This window comes from Phaeoacremonium minimum, assembly GCF_000392275.1.
Source record: "Phaeoacremonium minimum UCRPA7 unplaced genomic scaffold PA7_03_scaffold_601, whole genome shotgun sequence".
NCBI classification, from domain to species: Eukaryota; Fungi; Ascomycota; class Sordariomycetes; order Togniniales; family Togniniaceae; genus Phaeoacremonium; species Phaeoacremonium minimum.
In genome coordinates this window covers 321,575-341,582 of record NW_006921503.1, presented here as the reverse complement: position 1 = coordinate 341,582, position 20,008 = coordinate 321,575, and the positions used below count along the sequence as shown (strand labels likewise).

At 48.8% G+C, this 20,008-nt stretch overlaps 4 protein-coding genes across 4 annotated transcripts; 3 read left to right on the top strand and 1 right to left on the bottom strand.

Moving 5' to 3' along the window:
* Positions 1-480: 480 nt before the first annotated feature.
* Positions 481-921, top strand: UCRPA7_8659 (hypothetical protein; the record flags this gene model as incomplete). The annotated part of the gene is made up of 2 exons (XM_007921170.1): positions 481-533; positions 690-921. 2 exons carry the CDS (start codon positions 481-483, stop codon positions 919-921), a joined length of 285 nt encoding a protein of 94 aa, XP_007919361.1.
* Positions 922-8,276: 7,355 nt separating this feature from the next.
* On the bottom strand, positions 8,277-9,713 carry UCRPA7_8658 (putative mate efflux family protein; the record flags this gene model as incomplete). Its single annotated transcript, XM_007921169.1, has 1 exon — positions 8,277-9,713. One exon carries the CDS (start codon positions 9,711-9,713, stop codon positions 8,277-8,279), a length of 1,437 nt encoding a protein of 478 aa, XP_007919360.1.
* Positions 9,714-15,084: 5,371 nt separating this feature from the next.
* On the top strand, positions 15,085-16,777 carry UCRPA7_8657 (putative amino acid permease protein; the record flags this gene model as incomplete). Its single annotated transcript, XM_007921168.1, has 3 exons — positions 15,085-15,272; positions 15,354-15,925; positions 15,987-16,777. 3 exons carry the CDS (start codon positions 15,085-15,087, stop codon positions 16,775-16,777), a joined length of 1,551 nt encoding a protein of 516 aa, XP_007919359.1.
* A 1,673-nt stretch (positions 16,778-18,450) lies between these two features.
* On the top strand, positions 18,451-19,770 carry UCRPA7_8656 (putative peptidase m14 protein; the record flags this gene model as incomplete). The annotated part of the gene is made up of 1 exon (XM_007921167.1): positions 18,451-19,770. The coding sequence occupies one exon, from the start codon at positions 18,451-18,453 to the stop codon at positions 19,768-19,770; it is 1,320 nt and encodes a 439-aa protein (XP_007919358.1).
* Between the last annotated feature and the right edge of the window lie 238 nt (positions 19,771-20,008).

The window sequence follows — 20,008 nt, the reverse complement described above, 5'->3', positions numbered from 1 at the left end:
GGCTCCATCGGAACAGTCTACGTCTAGACTCTAACTACAGCTTCCTCCACCTTTATTGGTCCATATATTATAATTATGCGAGGCTATGGTGGCTCGACATCTCTCACACTCACTCTAGCACCTTCGGGCTCTGGAAGTATTGGAACGGTCATTATACAAACCCCAACTACGGCTCTATCCTCGTTTACTAAGCCCTACACAACAATCGCTGAAGGAAATGGTGGATCGACGCCAGTTACGGTCACCCTTCCTCCTTCTGGCACCGGCTCTCTAGGAACAGTGTATATCGAGACACCCACAACGGGGCCGGGCACCTTCACTGGCCCATATACTACCATTACGGGAGGATATAGTAGATCTACATCCTTGACACTGATATTGCCACCTTCTGGCTCTGGGACCATGGGAACAGCGATTGTCCAAACGCCCACCACAGCCCAATCTACTTTCACTGGACTATATACAACTATACAACTAAAAATGAAGGATACGGAGGCTCAACACCCTCACTCTGACACTGGCACCTTCTTCAAGTTCTTCAACCTCCACATCGACATCTGATGGATCAAGCATTCTTACATCATCTGACACCGTCACCAGTGGATATAGCATCCAACCCGGACCGGGAAGTAGCTCTGAAACAAGCTCTTCAAATCTATCTAGCTCTTCGACTGCTTCCACATCGTCAGAAAGTTCAAGCTCTACGGTAGCATCAAGTGCCACGGAAACATCCAGTTCTACTGTAGCTTCAAGCTCATCCGTGATTTCAAGCTCTACAGTATTGTCAGCCTCTTCTACATCAAGTTCCGCACCTGTATCGAGCTCTACATCTGCTACCAGCTGCTTCGCCACAGTCAGTACTACCGCGACTGCACAGGCCTGCGTCAAGTCTCTTCCTACTGCGTGCGAGAGCCTGTTTAGCAGCAACGGCCTGGCACTTGTCGCCCTATACCCACTCTGCGTTACGGCTCTCGGCCCATACGCTGTTGGAAGCGCAGAGACATGCTTAACAACATCGAGCATTGGACTTACCACGATTGGAGCAACCATTATCTCTTGTCTGGAGACTGCGCTCTCGGCGACCTATATCTCGTCACTTCCAGCAGCATCTACAGATCTGAGCACCGAGAATGGCCTGGCCCTGATCGCCAACATCCCAGCCTGCACTCTAACCCTGGGCCCTTTTGCTGTTGGATCGGCGCTTATTTGTCTTTCGACAACAGACATAATCAGCACTACTACTGGGTTGAGTATCGTCTCCTGTCTAGAGGCTGCCCTAGGCCCTAACACCACTCCTACTACCACTGTCGTTGCCACTGCTTGCCCAGCAGCAACTTCAACAGCGGGTTCGTGTACCGTAACCTTGCCAATGAATTGCTCAGATCTCGAGTCATTTAATGGGCTGGATTTGCTCTTGGACGTACCGCTTTGCATCACGGCCCTTGGAGTATACGGAGTTGGAAATGCTGCCTCGTGTCTTGCCACGAACGTGATTACTCTTTCGACCACAGGTGCATCCATTATTACTTGTACAACTGCTTTGGAAGCAACCTATCCAACGGCCTTGCCAACAGCCTGTACAGATTTAACGAACGATGTTGGTTTAGCTGGCTTTTTGCTCGACATCCCACTCTGTTGCAGCCCTGGGACCTTATACGGCGAGCAATTCTCTTGTCTGTCTTTCGACAACTACACTGACAGAAGAGACTACTGGCTCATCTATTGTGAATGCCTTCAGGGAGCTCTGGCCTTTCGACATAGTATTGGTCTTGATCCTGTGTCGACCCGTTGATTATTCACTTTCGTGAATGTCGGTACGACAAATGAAAAGCAGCAGAAATTTATCATTAGGGAAGAGCAGGTTGAATGTTATTGAAACGTCACTTAATAAATTTTCTCATGCTACTCTAGCAATTCCTCTATCAACCCAACTCATCCATTAATGATGTCTTGTCTGAGCAAACTCGCATCACTCATTTCCCATGGATGTTCCATCTCAACGCGCTTGATCAGGGCCACATGCTGATCGCTTCTTGGACTGATTCTATAAGGGAAGTCGAGAGGTCGGCTAATTAAGCCGGGTGTAACATCCACCTGAGGATTGATTTCTCTCCCCTGCTCATCAACACCCTTTTTGATATTGAATGTAGCTAACAGACGGGAGATGGTGATGAACACACTTTCATCCGCCAGAAACCGACCAGGGCAGATTCTGCGGCCGAATCCAAAAGCGGCGCTTGCTGGATCTGGTTCATTCCGAGGTTCCAAGTATCGATTGGGGTCAAAGGAAGATGGATCCACATAGGTCTGCGGGTCATGTAAAAACCACCAGATTGCAGGTAACAGATATGCTCCTTTCGGTATGCGATATTCCCCGTATATGATCTCTTCCTCTGCGACATGAGTCGTGCCTATCGGGACAACAGGAAGCCAGCGAAACGATTCCTTGACCAACGCGTTGACATACGGGAGCTTTTCCCTGTCATCAAACTGGGGGAGTTTGCCAGTGCCCACTATTCTGTCAATCTCCTCTTGCGCCTTCAGCTGGACTTCTGGGAAGAGTGACATTGCTAACACAAAGCTAGTAACCGTTGACACTGTAGTATCGGCACCCCCTGCAAATATAACCCAAGCTGTTGACTTAATTGCATCTTCGATACGTTCCTCTGAGGATGCATGTTTATCATCTTCGATGTCTTGTGAGTTGACGAGGGAGGCTACATATGATGGCCGGTGGTTCCCCTCCACCATTTGCTGCTTGACAAAAGCGTATGGAGCTTCCATGACCACGCTACTGACTCTCTTCCACGTACGGGCTGTTCGTTTAAAAGATACGCCTGGTAGCCATTCCGGAAGATACTTCAAGATTGGTATGACGTCAACTGGCCAAGCCATAGGCATGAATGCAAGGCCGAAATAGTACATCATACGCTCGATCGAGGTTACCAATGGGTCACTAGTGTGTGGCTCGACAGAGTAACCATATGTCAGCTTGAGGATAATAGCGCTGGCCTCACTGGTAACAACAAGTAAGCTATATTATTCATCGAGTCTGAATATTCCTTCTCTGCTCGTTGCCGCGAAACACTTACGTCTTGATATGCTCCATCAATTTAAAGGGGTCATTCAAAATCCTTAGAAGAAAACGATGTGACTCTACGTCCTGGATGTCACGGAATCGCTGTGCAGTAACTCTGGTCCCCAGCTCTTGGTGTATTAATTTGCGGTGCCATCGAAACGTGTCATCGTACTGTCGGACTGGTAAAAGTATCCCAAAACCGCATAGTTCGCTAGCAAAGTATAGCTTGGGTCGCCCCGAGGTTTTCATCGACGTCTTCTCCAACAGAACATGGGCGGCTTCTCTGTCGTGAATGATGATGAGAGTCGTGCCGAGTACCCTAATAGAGCTAAGGGAACCGTATGTATCTTTGAACTTGATCCAGTGCTGATATTCAGGTGTTCCCTGTGGAGGTACGTCCAATATGTTGCCAACGAGTGGAAGTGGTTTTGGCCCGGGAGGAAGCCTGTGTCTAACATCTTTCTGAAGGCCAAGGTAGAAGATGAGAACTGCCAAGAGGGAGCCTACGACGCCCAAGAAGAACGGACTTTTGAGGTCGATATTAGCCATGATGTAAGTATTTAGGAGACGTTCGTTATAGATAGTTATTCAGGCGCCGAATAATAGATGAAACGATGTTTCAGATGTTTTGGGGGAGATCACAGACTATATCTAAAGGCGTAAAATGGTCATCGGTACTTTGAACGAGTGACGAAATCGCATCCTGCTCTTGGGAATCAGAATCCATGAGTTCGTTGGTCGCTGTGGAGGCAAGGTAGTGGTGGGGCGCCTGCATTCTGTGTCATGTAACCCAAATATGTGCTTATTGTTACTCCCATATTAGTCAGGACCTTTGTCATACCATAGCATTTTGAAATTGGAATGTTTATTATGATGTAGCATTAGGAGATGCCCAATGGACTATCGTCGGGTAGTGGATGCATGAGGGGCGTTTGTGTAACCGTTGATTATTTTCACTTGGTTAGCTCGGACTTAGTGGATGTCGGAAGCTCGCCGTTCTGATTGCCATCTCTGTCTAATCAATGACTTCTATTACCATCCATACGACTAATTACCATATCAAGTAGTTGCAGTAGCTGTACGTGCAGTTTGTATTCTACAGTGATGTGATGGTTAAGTAGTTTGTCGATCAGTGATTGTAAGGAGCGAAGAATGAGCGCAAAAGTAGCTAAGGGGTTTATATTTACTCATCTCGACAAAGCCAAATATTCGAATATAGAGCTATAGTAACTCCACATGCAATGGTCCGTTTCCGACATCTTAGATCGCTGAATCTCTCATAGTCTGCGCCAAACCTTAAATCCTGTGGATGCTGTGAGCCTAGGGGAAGACGCAAATGGGGAATCCTATTGGTATAGGTCAACAGATGAAGGCGCCCACACACATGAAAACGCCTACGACAAGTGGTCTGTTCATGCCGGTAGTGGGTTCAAGTGGGGTAAGGATGTAAACCGAAAACTCAAGCACGGCTAATTGGCTACAAGCGATAACATTGATGTGCAGCCGGATGGAGAGAACCGTTCCGACCGTTATGCAAATCTCCAAAACAAGGTAAGATCTACGGGATGACAAGGTCAAAGAGGGCATCTAAGGCGAGGAACTGCATGTTTCTACATCGTTAGGTTGCAACTTGTCAGCTCATGGCAACCACCTCTTATTCCAGTGGGGGAGATTGGGCTAGAATATCAACCGAATTGTGGCAATCGCAAAGCATCCCAGCCAGTGCAAAACTACCGATCATCTTGCTAGGACGCACAGTGGTAAAGGTACCTTGCTAGTGTTGCCACCTCTTATCACTTCGCTCAGCTTTTCTTTCGTAGTGCAGCTGCCGAGCTGTGGATAACATGATATTCGAAAACCCGTTCATGTGAGTTGGGGGGCATAGGTAACACCTCCTGTGCCTGCCGAAAGAGATGTTTAACTTCCCAACAACAGGATTAAAGCGTTCATGATAGGATGATGTCCACCAGGTAGCATTATCCGACTATCGAATATGTGTCATATTGCCTTTTTCAGTCTTGACTTGTCACTTGAAAGTAGGACAAAATTGTAAGTGCTGTAAGCGGCTATTAGTTCAGGTTCTGAGTGTACCGTTCCTAGGTACAGTTGTCAAACTTTGTGCACTTAAATCAGCTGACATAGAAAGCAACAATTGCTATCAAAGCCCAGTCTGCTAAGAGCAGAACACAGTGTATCCTATATCATCAACGATTAGTACATAATTTCGGAGATGAGATAGGACGTCATCATATACCATCCACCACGGCCCATGATGATATGAGAATTTAACATCAACACCGCCGCAAAGAGGCTGACAAACTGGAAACCATCAAAGACTAAAGTGACGTCGTTAACGCCGAGCCACCAGGCAAGAGGGACTACACAAGGTGTGACAAGAAGTGCGGTCAGAAGACATTTGCCGATGGTGTAGCTCATAACAACATCCATTTATCTCCTATCGTATAGTTTATTGGAGCAAAATCACAATTTGGGAGTGGAAACAGGACCAGGCCCACAAAAGTTCTGGACACCTTTGCGTGGGTTGTTAGTGCATCGATACTGTCCACGATGAACTCAACACTGAAAAAGAGCGAGATTGTCGAGATGACGAACAACGCTAAGGCCACGCCTCCGTGAAGCTTTGGTCTCTCCTCGTCGTCATCATGTTCATCATGGATGTCGTGCTGATGTCCAGTCGGCGTTTCCCTATCCTCCATGTTCTCCGGAGCTCGCTGGTCTCCCCGGTCGTCCACACTTGAGTTGAAGATCCATCCAAGGCGATGCCTTACGTGTTTCACGCTTCCGGGGGCCCTTTCGGACTTTTCTTTGAATACTTGCTTGCGAGTCTTCATTTGATAGACCAAGAAAAGTATGTAAACCGCGATCAGGACAACGGAAGCTCTGCGTGATTGACGGGCCAGATTCTTCGGTGTGGCCTGAGATAATAATTTTGAAGCCGTTAGAATGAGAAGACTTGTAGTCGCCAGTGACAGGATGCTGGACTATACGTGAGACATGATTGGATTGAAGTATTGATATACACGATTGTCGACCAAACCGCCAACCGTTGAGCTTAGTCCCGGGATGAATAAAAGGTTGGCCAGGATTGAGCCTGTGAGGGTTGCTCTGAGACCCGCCGTCTCTTTACGTATAAGTAGCAGCACACACGAAATAAGCTGGGTTTAAATTGCTGCAATAATTAGCGTGATTTCCACTCTTGACTCGACTTGCTTACCATGCGCTAAGATATAACAATCCACCAAGGACTTCTCCAACCCAGTGAGATTCCTGTCATGCCGACTTCCGCTAGCGAAAACAGTGGTAGCGCGGCGAGAAAATTTACGATAAAGGCCGCAATGGATTTATTGTCAATGAAATGTAGTGCGAATCCAATGGGCACACAGATCAGTAAGGCGTTTATGGGAGCGCGGACTAGGGTTCGCTGTATCTGGTTAGATTTCGAGTAAGGAGTAACCGGTTCCACATGCTGAATATGGAGCGAGGATAACGAAATATTCTGCAACAGTCGGCCTTGTTTAATCGGTTGTTTGGTGTGTACGGCAATTAACGGAGGGAGAGATGAGACTGAAAAGTGTCAATATGCTTGACTATTGTGTTTATAAAGTCTTCTTTGACAGCTTACTCTCATCCGCTGGGTTAGATGGAACAGAACGGTTCCTCGTTCGTTGCATTTCAATGTCTAGCTGTGCGGTCTCAGGCTCCTCAGCATCCCAATCAAATGGCCTGAATGGATTCCATTTTCTTGATGGCACGGACTTCTTGATGAATGTTTGGCGGCGAGGGATATGGACTTGCGACATCGCGTCAACTTATTGTTTAGAAGTAAGTGGGAGAAATCTTGATGATTCACATCGTGATTTCTTTGTGATAAAGCATGATACAGTTCTCTGCACCTAAAGCGCTCGGTCGGTGATGCTAAACTTAGCTCAGGCTTCCAGCCTCGTTGGACCTGCAGAGCCACGCGCATCATCGCTGACCAGTTTCACCGACGGTTCGAAGAAGAAACCGTTCAATTGGGGCTGTATAACCACATAAACAGCACCATTCGAACAAAATGGCTCCGATGGCCGTGAGTAGCCGCGGGACTTTGGCCGGATTCTAACAACGTCAACACCCCCATGCTGCCATAGCCCCCATGGGGTGCAGGCATGTCAGTGGCAATGGCCCATTTCGAGGTCATTTGCAGGCTCTTTGTACCACATCCGCAGCCTCGCGGCACCCCATTGGTAAGCATAGGATGCCACAGTCACATAGCAGCTTCGATAAGGAATAGTGCCGAGACTCATCACTGTACATTCGCCAATAGTAGAGACTACCAAAAGTCGAAATGTTATTTGAGATATAGTTTAGTTCTATTACCCTCTCATTCTGGTTTGTGCACCATCCATAATACACAGACAAATCTCAAACTAGCGCTTCAAGATGCGGAATCCATATTCTCTTAGATTCGTGCATATATCGATTCAATGATAACTTGGAGAAGGACGTTACTAAAATTGAAGTTGAGATTGAACTAGGCCGAAAAAAACTCTCGCTAGTCTATGTCTTTCCTGTAACGATATTGAAGGGTCCCGTCTAGGGCGCCGATCGACCCCCCAATGCATAGACCTCCGTGGACTCTTCCAATATATAGAAGGCCACACCACCACTCTGAAAGAGTTATAAGAGTAAGCAGTAGTTATGGTTCTTATACATACTTTATGCGGAATCGATTAATACTACTATTAGAACGATGTAGAAGTGAATAAAGATTGGTTCTCAATTACCGGCTCCTTGTAGGCGTGAAACACTTTCCAACATGACACATTGATCCAAAATCTGAACACTCATACCACTGGAGCTCCCCGGTGTTGTTCGTCATTGCTGGCTTTACTGTCATTCATCATCAGGCTGTATCAAAGTTTATAAAGTATGCATATCCATTTGCTTTGAGACACTACGGAGCTCACAGCGAACCAAACGGGCGACGAAAGCTACGGCTCCCGTATATTCCATCTACGATATACAAGCGAATGAGTGCTCAATGCAGTAAGCATGACTTACATATGAGTAATCTATATTGATATAAAACTTGTACAGAGGCAATGCAGGTCAAAATATCGGCTAAGGTTCAAAATAAAGGCTTACCATAAGATATCCTTCGCTACAATCCAGAACAGTTGTCGATAAAGCTACGTTACGTCTCCTCTCTCAACCGCACACTGTTGACACAGTCTTGCCAACTTATAAGTTTCATGTAGGTACACTCGATGATGGCAATGACAACCATTCCCAAGCCAAGACCGATCCAGACACCGTTCAAATCCAAGTGCAGCCGGCCGAGCTCCAGCCAGATCGCGAAAGGGACCGCTACTAGGTAATCAACTGCGAAGACGACACATGCGGCAACAGATTGGCGACTGAGACCCCGAAGTGTTCCGTTGCATCCGCAGATGATGGCGTCGAAGACTTGGAATGCACCGACCGCATACATGGACTTAGCGACGATATCCTGGACAATGGCATCATCCGAGAAGATTGGTCCGAGACGGTCACGTAACAAGATGAGGAAGGCACCATCGCAGATCCCAATCGCCGTAAACACAACACCGTAGAGCACCACGGCCCGCCGAGCGGTCAACACCCGGCCCGCACCGATCAGATGGCCGACGCGCGTGCTAACAGCGACGCTGACGGAGAAAGGAACATGCCAGACGATCACCGACATGGTGGTCAGGATCGTCTGCGCGGCGAGGTGCACGGTGCTAACGTACGAGGTGCTAAAGGTCAGGATCTCGAATGCCGCCCACTCCGCCAGCGTCAGGGCCGAGCCCGCAAGAGACAGCTGCACCATCGGACTCCAGTCCCGGAAGAGGGTACTGTGTGAGACGCCTCCCCAGCATTTGTGCGACCACGTCCCGAAGACGACGATGTAGAGGAGGAGAAGGACGACGCGGAGGTCGTTAGTGAGGGCGGCGCCCAGCGCGGCGCCGCTGAGGCCCATCTCGAGCTTAAAGACGAAGATCCACGCCAGCAGGATGTTGACCGGCGCGCAGATGATTAAGATCACCATGCCGGTGCGGAAATCACCTTGTGCCTGCAGGAATCGCTTGCCGGCCTCGAACGATGCGTACCCGGGCAGTCCGATCAGACTGACTTGCAAGAAGGCGCCCGCCTTAACGGCGAGCTCTCGCTGTCGGACGAACAGGGGCAGGACCGAGGGCGAGCACAGCCAAATGGCGCCGATGGGGAGAGCGGCGAGAAGCATGAGGAGAAGCATGCGCTGGACGTGAAGTCCGACGCCCGTGGCGTGGCCAGAGCCATAGGCCTGGGCGCATAGCGTGTCGAGGGCTGTCGCCATGCCCTCGAAGATGGACAGGCCCACAATATTCATCGTCGTGACGCCGATGCTGGCGGCCGCGAGGTCCTCCGCGCCGAGGTGGCCCGCCACGAAGGTCGTTATAACGGTGAAGGAGTACTGCAGGAGGTAGGTCGCGATGAGAGGGAGGGAGTATTCTGCTAGAAGCCATACTTCTGCCCACCAGCTGTCCACTGGGCCTTTGAATTCGTGGCGCTCTGCATCTGGTAATAGCGGTGCAGCTTCATTGTTGTACAGGCAGTCATCGTCAGCCATTGAGTGGGTGGCAATCGACGAAGGGGGCGCCGCGGGTCTATCGAGCATGGCAGAGACCTACGAAGACGACGAGGACTCCTGGCTGGGTTAGCCCCTGAGCCACTTCCTAATAGTCTATATGACGGATGAGGTTATTCACATCAACCAAGCAAGCGCTGACAAGTCCCCACTCCTTTGTGGTGTTCCTATGTCCGAGTTCCCGGTCCTGATTCCCGGGTTCTAGAGTTTGAGAAACGGAACACACGCAGCTTGTAATTGCCAGGGGAAAAAATATAATTAATAATTACGGCGTGCCATTCACGCTATCCGGGGAGGAATAATAGCTCATGGATGACGATCCAGCTCCGGCTGTCGGAGGAGTGGTTTCTGTCTGTATTAGGCATGCTATACGTCGTATACTTCTATTTGTATTGCAAACAGGGCAGTTCTCTGCTTTATCACTTGCCGCGCAGCTGGTTCTGGCGCTACTGTTACATCCGGTGGGCTTGAATATTGAAGCCTTCAAGTTCGCATGCGCTCTACGTTCTAGCGGCTGTTCGGTATCCAACCTTCCTCTTACGGTTTTTAAGTCCTATTGATAATTTGATTGCTATTTTCGAATTGTCAAGCAAAAGTATATACCAGCAGCGGAACCCTGTCTGATCTCAGTGAACCTAAAGCCGTGGATCAGAGACCGAGTCAGTTCGGCTGTTTGTCCCTGTTCTGTTATCCAAGTGCCTGGTTCTCATGCCTTGGGCTTCAACATCAGGCTGGGTTGGTGGGGTTCTTCTGCAACCGGAAGTGCTGCCGATTGGTCCAAGAAAAACGTTAACGTTGGTGTGGGTTGCATTCCTGGCGTCCCAATCCTGGTTGCAAATTACTAGGGGTCCAACCAGGGGCTGCCAGTCCTACCCCCCACAGCTTGAAGAAGAGGAGTCCGACATTCAAGGAAGAGGAGTTTTTGAGGGACAATGCATGACACTCTCCCCGGCCGAGTGTAGGATTCACAGTTCGCTGCTGTTTCAATCCTTCGTTGGAAGCGTTGCCAACTGTTTTAGCATTTACCAGCATCTATGCCAGTTTGGTCCAATTAATGTTCGTTTCAAGCTCGCACACCAACCACCCCTAACCTAATGTGTAGCTGTGGCACGGCACTTTGATGGCGAGCGAATGAACTGCATCCCAGAATGGGAAGGGCGTATATAGACCACGATCTATAGTGTACTACGGAGTTTAATATCGTATTTGCTAGCCCCAGTCCGTTCCATGCACGTTCCGGAGTATCAAGCATGGGGCATGACAAGATCACAATGAAGAGATGTCACATTAGGAAAAAAGAAAACTTGCGTTAATTTACTCGGCGAGCAACAGGGCACCCATCCCGTCCTGCATGCCGCTAGAAGCAGCGGACTTGGACTTGGCAAGAAGCATGATCGCCAACTAGCCCCTTTCCAACCTCCCACACCTTTTTGATCGACCTGTTACAGGATAGCGGCGCTACGCACTCTACCAATGCTTTTTGGAAGTGCTGCCAATTGGACACTATATTGGATGCTGTGGCAGGAGAATGCGTGGTATGGAACCTTTTGGGAAGCTTCGAACCATGACGAACCGAGGAAACGGAGCTCTATTTTGGCACGATTGTTTGTTTGAGCTACCATTTGAGCACACATGGAACAGTTACAGACAGAATACAGGCTAATTATACATGATGATATCCGGCAACCGAAGATTCCTGTGAACCATCCCGTGAACTTGACAGCCTCTTGTCGTCATAGTGAATCTCGAATTCGTCGCGAACAACAATAACTCCATCCGTCAAACCTCGTACACTTTCGCCTCCTCCAGGGCTCACCTTTCCAGTGTGCTTGATAGAAATTTCCCGATCTGCAGTCCATATTGAATGATTCGCAGATTTATTGAATTTGAAGTTGCCTCGTCGGTCGGACCCGTGAGACCCTTGCTTTGATCCCGGTTCATTAAGAGCTGTAGCCTCCAGGCCACTCTTCTTTCCGCTGTCCCGGAGTTCGTAAGGCGCCTGGATTGCAGCTACCGAGGTAGAACCCATGAGACTGTCAATAATACCCTTCATGCTGGGAATACAGGCAGTAAGTACGGAGAGGCCGAGGGAGATTTGGAACCAAATCATGCTGGGAACGGCGCGCCAGGTAGAGTCCGAGTAATCCTGGAAGAGATATGAAGCGTTTGAAAGACTCGGGATTGTGACAATCGGGACACTAAGGAGCCAGATTAGTGATGAAACGGAGCATTGTAGACGGAAAGAACTAACATAATTCGTGAGCCGAAGAGAGCTATGACTATCATCTTCCTGTGGATCGTGGTTTGAACATTCCACATCATGGCAACCGGAAGGATACAAAGAGCGAGGTCGGTCAAGATGTTCAGAACACCATTATAAATGAAGACCGGTCCGCGACTCGGGCATTGTTCTTCAGTCAGTGCCAGCCATGGGAATGGTAGGTGACACTGGAAGAAAACGGCGAACAGCCCGCTCGCAACCCAGACGAAGATGAAACCCCCGAGAATCGTGTTTGCAAGATGCAATCGTCCTTGCCTGTTGATTTGCCGTATAAGCAAGCAAAGCGAGATCTTGGTGCATGAAACGACAAGTAATGCAAGAACTTGAGAGGTATATATCAACTGAGCGAGACTTTAGCCAATTTCAACGGTATTTACAAATTTATTTCTATTCACCTACCTTGCTGTATTCTTCGAATACATCCAGAGAAACGGCGTCCTTGTGCTGGCCGAGACCATTATTGCACGCAACAATAACGCAAACAGTCTCAGCAAAGTAGAGAACAGCTCCTGCTATTAACACAGTGTCATGGCCTTTCAAAGATGCAATGTTGAGACGGATGAGAAGCTTCGCGCCGATGCCCAGTATGGCGTAAATTAGAAAGGTGACGGCCGCCACAACTACCACAGCAGCATGGTTGTCATTTGTGAGAGCGTAGAATGGAGGGGCCGCTGTGTCAGCCGACATGTTGTTAGAATAATCTGTAGGCCAGTGCTGAGCAGTGAAAAGTCGTAAAGAGTAATGATCTGAGACCTTCATTCAGCTCCATCGAACGGGGCTGCTGACCTCCTTTAACAAAGGGCGAACGCCATACACTTTGGGTGTGATACTTGATCGATGATACCATGGAACAACATTCCTTGGTTGCACCTCTTACACCTCTTGCACATCTGCACGGCGGGTTTTCATGGCAGGGCCTACCAAGATCTCCAGGGGAAGTCTCAATATGGCGTGGACCCTGTTCACCCACGAGACATCGTGACAAACCGGGAAAGTTTCACTGACGAGTCATGGGCTTATCCTAGTAGCCCGATCCGAGTGCCATTGTGATGGGACCCCTGGGGAAAATAGCGTACTTCTGTGTATAAGCTATCGACACGGTCCAAAGGAAGGGGTGCGAAGGGGGAAATCCTTTACAGCCATTTAACAAGCTGCATACGACCGTATCAGAATGAGCTCAGGCCCGGGGGTACTAGGACCTGCATTCTTCTATAATGTTACTAATAAGCGTGTCAGGGTCCTCTTATGCTCTGGTAGAAGAGGAAGAGCTTGGCATGGTACTGTAGCACCTGGCCCTGAGAACAAGTTCGAGTCAATACTGCTAGTTCGCTAATAATGAAGAAGCCTGAATGGAACACTGGGAATGCAGGGATGCATACGTAGGTAATATCACAGTCATACTTTCTGAATTTATTAGCTTGCGCCGCCCTGGGGCGCGTAGTCAACCCCGAACAAATCCCAAGCCAGAGCACCCAGGATGCCCAAGTAGTTTGTCAATGCAATCGGCCTCCTTTTGACCAAGTATTTTGCATGAGTGCGACTATTGTATAGCATGCTTTCAAAACGGCTTCTTCATATTGCTATGATCATAACTTACGTCTTAATATCCTTCCCAAAGCGCAGGGAATCTGTTTTGCATTGAGAGAAGGTCGCATGATATGTTTCGCTACTGGTAACAGCGCAGTAACATCTTTCTTCATCAATAGAATGGGCCAATCGCGATCATGAGGAACCATTCCAAGAGTGTAGTCTTCGCTCCAAGAATCACTGCCTTTACCCTGGATATCTAGTAATTTCGCAAATGTGCAGCTCTCCTCGATCAATCACTCGAGAAGATTTATAATCGTTTTTATCTTCCCAAAGTTACAACGAACGGCTCTGAACAAACTCAAGTACTAACACATTTAGGTTGTGCAGCTGTCCGGTCGCCCAACGTCGCAGAGCGTTTTCTGGTCGCCAACGGGGGCTGTTACATTAATCAAGGGTGCAGCGCTAGAGCATATGAATTGTTACCATGCAGTGGACTTCTCCTACCTTGTAGAAAATCTCTACCCACTGGATTGGTCGTCGATAGCCAATAGCAGCTTACCAAACATGCTACGTAAGCCAACCAACATTCACTAGTTGCTTTGAGGAACCAGTTCATGAACGGGGCAGCTTATATGTCTACGGTACTCCATAATACGTTAGCTTCTAACGATTCGATAAAAAAAATATTTACTTTATGGAACAGGGTATTGTCTGCTCCGAGGTGTCTTCACATCTCACTCCGTAGAAAAGTCAGCTTCTGAGAACCGTGAGGTTGGTCTTGCTAAATGTTGCCAGCCTTAGAAGGCCGTCTGCTCGACCACGCGAGAGGAGAGGAGATTGTCTGCAAGCTTTGTTTTGCTTGTGGGAGTTGTTCGTTGGCGTTATTAGGAATGGCCCGTTAACGGTCTTGCGCTATCCCCGTCCGTAGCATGCATTACGACATGCATGGGTCTCCCCTGTATAGTTGGTGGGTGCGCGCCGGAATTTATCGAGAACTACTGCATAGTATTCCTTCAGTATCCCTGTATGCCAGGCCCTCCCCGAGGTCTATAGTTACTAGGTAGCTTGTATGATCGATGCAGCGCAACTGTTTAGGGGCTCCGAGAGTGCTCCAAGATGTCCGATTGCATGCAACGCAGCTCTCAAAGTGGCCCCCAGCGTCTGCCAATTCAGGATTTTCTCTGACTGGAGACTAGGTTAGTCGTCAGCAGGAACAGTAGGCAAATCTCGTCAAGCGACCTAAAACTAATGCGGCCAGTTTCCAGCGTCCCCACCGTCAAGGCCATAATAGGAGTGTCGACCTACATGGCTTCTCTGTCGCGTGAATGGTTAAGTATCCCTCGTGGCAACAGAACATATTAAATACCCGCTGTGCAACCACTGACCATCTGAGACAGAGCTGGCCGTTGCAGACAACCAACAGAGATAGAGAGGCTTTCACCCCCAAAAGATCTTAACCCCTCACCCGCGTCTGTTGGTCCGATCACTTCCCAATCTGCACATTTTTCTACTTTCTCGTTTCCCCAGATTTTCAAGTCCATAATGGCTCAACCGGAAAGCATAGAACTGCGACCGGCCAACAAGGGCGTTTCCAACGTTGAGGTCTCCATCAAGCCCGAAGATGGAGGATCCGAAGTGTATAACCAGACGCGGACTAGGAGAGTGTTCTCCTTTTCTCAGTTGTTTGCGTTCTCCCTGACATACATGGCACTTTGGGAGGGTATGTGCACGTAAGTAGAACCCATAAACACAGTTCAGAGCCTTTTCGGGAGCGGTGAATAAAAGGATGCATTCTAACGTGGCGACAATAGAAACATGTACTTTGCCCTTTACAATGGTGGTCCTCAAACTTTCGTTTTCAGCTTCATAATTGTTTTCTGCGGTGCCATTGCCCAGGCTGCGTCTTTGGGTGAGATGGCATCGATCCAGCCCGTCGCTGGCGCACAGTATCATTGGACCTACCATCTGGCGCCTGCACGGGTTAGAAGGTTCGCCACATACGTTCAGGGCTGGTCAACGTGGTTCGGCTATATCTCGCTTCTTGCAGGCATCGCAAACGTCACCATCATCTTGTTAGAGTCCATGATTCAGCTCAACAACGAGAGTTATGTCCCGGGTGGCTGGCATACTTCCGTTCTGGTGATCGCCATGTCCGTACTCCAGGGCCTGATGAACACGTATGCGTTCTGGCTGATCCCCTGGGTCGAATTGATTGCCGGTGTCCTCCATGTGTGTCTCTTTGTGATCTTCGTCGTCGTTTTGTGTGCTATGGGCACTAGGCACGACTCTAGCTTCTGGCTGAAGTCTAACGTCGCCTCTGGCTGGAGCGATACATTCATCGCATGGAATTTGGGCATGCTTACCTGCGTGTGGAGCTTTACTGGTATGCTTGACTTCGTTGAACCACAGCACCGCGACTATAACAAAGCTAACGAAACCACTAGGTTTTGATAGTGCCATCCACATGAGCGAGGAGACACGGAAAGCCAAGTCTGCTGTGCCTCGTGCCATGTTTTGGTCCATCTTCATGAATGGCTGCCTCGGATTTGTCATGGTCAACGTCATTCTTGTTTCCATGGGCTCGGTTGACGACGCACTTAACTCGGCGAGTCCGATTCTGACCATCCTTCTTAGTGTGACGGGTTCCAAGGCTGCCACAACAGCCATGGTAACCGGGCTCTTCGTCATCTCTTTCAGCGTTAACCTCGCCAATATCGCGTCTGTCTCTCGTCTAACCTGGGCATGGGCAAGAGATGGTGGCATGCCGTCTTACTTCGCCTACGTCAGCACCAAACACCGCGTGCCCACTCGCTCCATCGTTTTCACGGTCTTTCTTGTCTGCGCCCTCTGTCTCCTGAACATCGGAAGCTCAAGTTACATTGCTTTCGGGGCCATCACCTCTCTATCATCAATGGCGCTCTATATCAGCTACGCCATTGCTATCAGTAGCATTTTATATGTCCGCTTCAAGGCCGACGCTCTCAAGCTGGGCGAGTGGAACCTCGGGCGCTACGGGGGATACGTCAACTCTTTCGCGCTCCTTTACACCCTCTATATGCTAGTGTTTCTCCCCTTCCCGTCCACTCTGCCGGTCACTGCTGCCAACATGAACTACTGCGGCCCGGTCATGGTGGTCGTGCTTGCTCTTACCCTCGCCCTTTGGTTCATTTGGGCTAGAAAGAATTGGAGTGGACCCAATCTCACTATTCTTGACTTTGTCATTGCTAACTCATAAGGCCATTGCATGAAGGACCTGGACAATTTCATCAATGCCGGATTAGGCTAATTTGGCAAAACCTGTACAGTAACAAGGCGCATAGGTATGAACATATAGAACGATTAAATTAACCTGTCGCACATACGAATTGAAAGCATCGTTCTCCAGATTATAGCTAGCAATAACTTTCAATGATATCCGGACTTGTGAGATTGAGTTAACCTCAAATATCTTAGCTTACTGGGCCAGAGCAGGATGCTGATCAACCAGGAGGCGGCTTGTAGCCTGGCAGTAGTCAAGGCAAGTAGCCACACACTTATCAGATAGCCCGATATTGGTAGGCCATGTATTACTACACATTATTTCAAGCTAGGATTAAGTATGATGAGGCAGGGAATAACACAGGGTAGGGAAGAAGACATGACGAATAGAGAATATGCAAGGTTGATAGTCAAAGGCTTTATGGCTTGTTATCCAAGAGACTAGATCAGAGCATTACCACATGATCAACCCAAATAACTTTTGGGGCATGCTCAAAACACTATATTTGCCCATGATAGCTAAGTTGAGCATATGCCACTTTGTAACTGCAGCCGTCGTCCAGCTCCGCCTTGAGGCTCAGTAGATCCGGTGGACGCTAAGAAATTTGATTTCGGACATTTCATTCCATATGGAATTCAATCTTACTGGTTCTCTAGTGGGATTTAAATTGTTTGCTAGGTCTAAGAGGGCCTGGCATGGTCCTGTATTTTGGCAAACCCTCTCCAACAACACTAAGATGGCCAAGGCCTTGTCTGCGTTGACTCCGAAGTTGGACCAAGACACATTGCCCAACTGTTTTCGGCTCTGGTCTACTTAAGAACTGGTTTATCGAGGTATGGCATGATAGGAGAAGAGTCTACGCGTCCCAAGAGCTTTGCAAGAATGGGCACCGGCGGTCAAGCGATTATAAATGAATACCACCGCATCGCTGCAGCCATCAAACACAACGGGAATCCAGAGATTTAGAGATAGTCGAACCATGAGATTGACACCAATTATACAATTATATCGCCTACATTGCACATTTTATTTGCTCCAACACTCATCTAGAAACATCTCATGAATGATAGTGCCACTCCATCGAGTATTTGAGGAACTAGAGTGCCCGCATCGACTGGCCTTAAAACGGTGGCATTCGTCAAGAAAACCACTCGTTGCTTAGCGCCTGCCCCTCACTCAGTGTGTGCTGGAGAACAAGAGTCTCATTGCGCCAAGAATGCCAAGCGTCGGTGCATTATCTTTGATGCTACCCAAACGTTCGTAAGCGATTGCCTGAGGACGACTCTGGTGGCGTTGCGCCAATCGCTCTTGCTTTGTATAGGGTTCACAGCAACCTGCCTGGATTAGATCACGCCCCGGCGAGCTTGCCCGGCACTTGCTGGATCTCTTTCCTATTGTGGAAGGCCGCCGAACTTAGCATTCTTTTTACAATAACGATTCGACAATATCATTTGCTAAGCCTCATCACGAAGAAATCACACTTGCCACAATTAGGAGATACCCTGAAACTATGAATTATTATAAGGCAAACGGTATGTCTCGTGCTATACTTAAGAGAGCTTGTTAAAGCTAAGCTGAGTCTCGGCGCGTATAGGAGCATACTTGTTTACGACGTACATTCAGCTGGAATAGATCATTAGATCATCAGTATGAACTATTTATTTTGGTGGGCTCTTGCCGTCCTCGTTGTAGTGTCTCAAGGGTGTCTTCTCCCGGAAGAGCGCTCATATGATGGACTAAAGAGAATCGTTCGCCGCCAGTCCGGGACCGGCACGCCCATCGGTACGGGAGACCGGTTCAGCGGTGGTTCAACTGCTCCCCGCGGGCTTGGAACTCAAAGCACCAGTTTTAGTACGCTACTCAACGTGGCTGAGATCAAGAGCGGTCTGCAAGGCCTAGTAAACACCTACAGAATCGAGACATTTGAGACTCCCTACAAAACTTACCTTGGTGCAACTGTACTTGGAGCCAAGGTCGGAGGAAGTGGCAATTGCACGAACGCCTACCGCGTGTACTTGAACGGCAATATACACGCAAGGGAGCGCGGTTCCATGGATAGCGTACTCTACTTTATCTCGGACCTTCTGTATGCGAACAAGAACAATGTCGGCATCACGTACGGTTCAAAGACATATACCTCTGCACAGGTCAAATCAGCCTTGTCGACCGGAATTGTGTTCATCCCCCTAAGCAATCCAGATGGCGTGAGCTACGACCAATCGAGCAACAGCTGCTGGCGCAAGAACCGTAACCCTGCCAGTGGTACAGGCTCTTCCACCGGAGTTGATCTCAACCGCAACTTCGACTTTCTCTGGGACTTGAGCTCTTTCGCCTCCAGCGTCCAGTCCAGCGCCGGATCCACATCACCAAGCTCGGAGACCTTTCACGGCACGAGTGCCTTCTCCGAGCCGGAGACCAGGAATATCAAATGGGTTTTTGATACATATTCAAAGGTCCGCTGGTTTATCGACCTGCACTCCTACGCGGGCGACGTCTTGTATAGCTGGGGAAGTGATGAGAACCAGTCGAAGTACTCGTACATGAATTTTAGGAACTCATCGTACAACAAGGTCCGCGGGATCCTCACTGACACGCCGGGGACGAATGGCGGTTACGGCGAATACACACCCTCAGACGAACTCAGCACCAACTTGGCAGCAGCACAGCGGATCGGGGCTGGCCTGACTTCTGGTGGTGGTCGCACCTACTCAGTCATACCGGCTGCGGATCTCTACCCAACATCGGGCGCAAGCGACGACTACGCATATTCGCGGCACTTTGCCGATAGTACGAAGAATTTGGTTCACGCTTATACGGTTGAGTTTGGCCAAGCGAACAGTGCGGCTTCCTGTCCGTTCTACCCCAGTGTGTCACAGTACAACTCAAATCTCAAGGCGACGGGCGCTGGTTTCATGGAGCTTTTATTGGCTGCTGTGGACTTGGGTGTCGGTGATCCGACTACTTGCTAGTAGGATATTTGTCTAGAAGACCAGTGATAACATACGTCTAAGACTCGGCTACTGTTGCATAGACTTATGTCTGGCAGAAGCTTGCTAATTGACATGGTCGAGGGAAGCCAAGGGATTCATGTCCCAGTAAATGTCATAGAATGACTAAATACAAAGTACATATACAGAAGCCACAAATAATGATTTATTTTGATCAATATGGCATGAAACGTTTCTCTTACCGACTCATTGCTGTCCA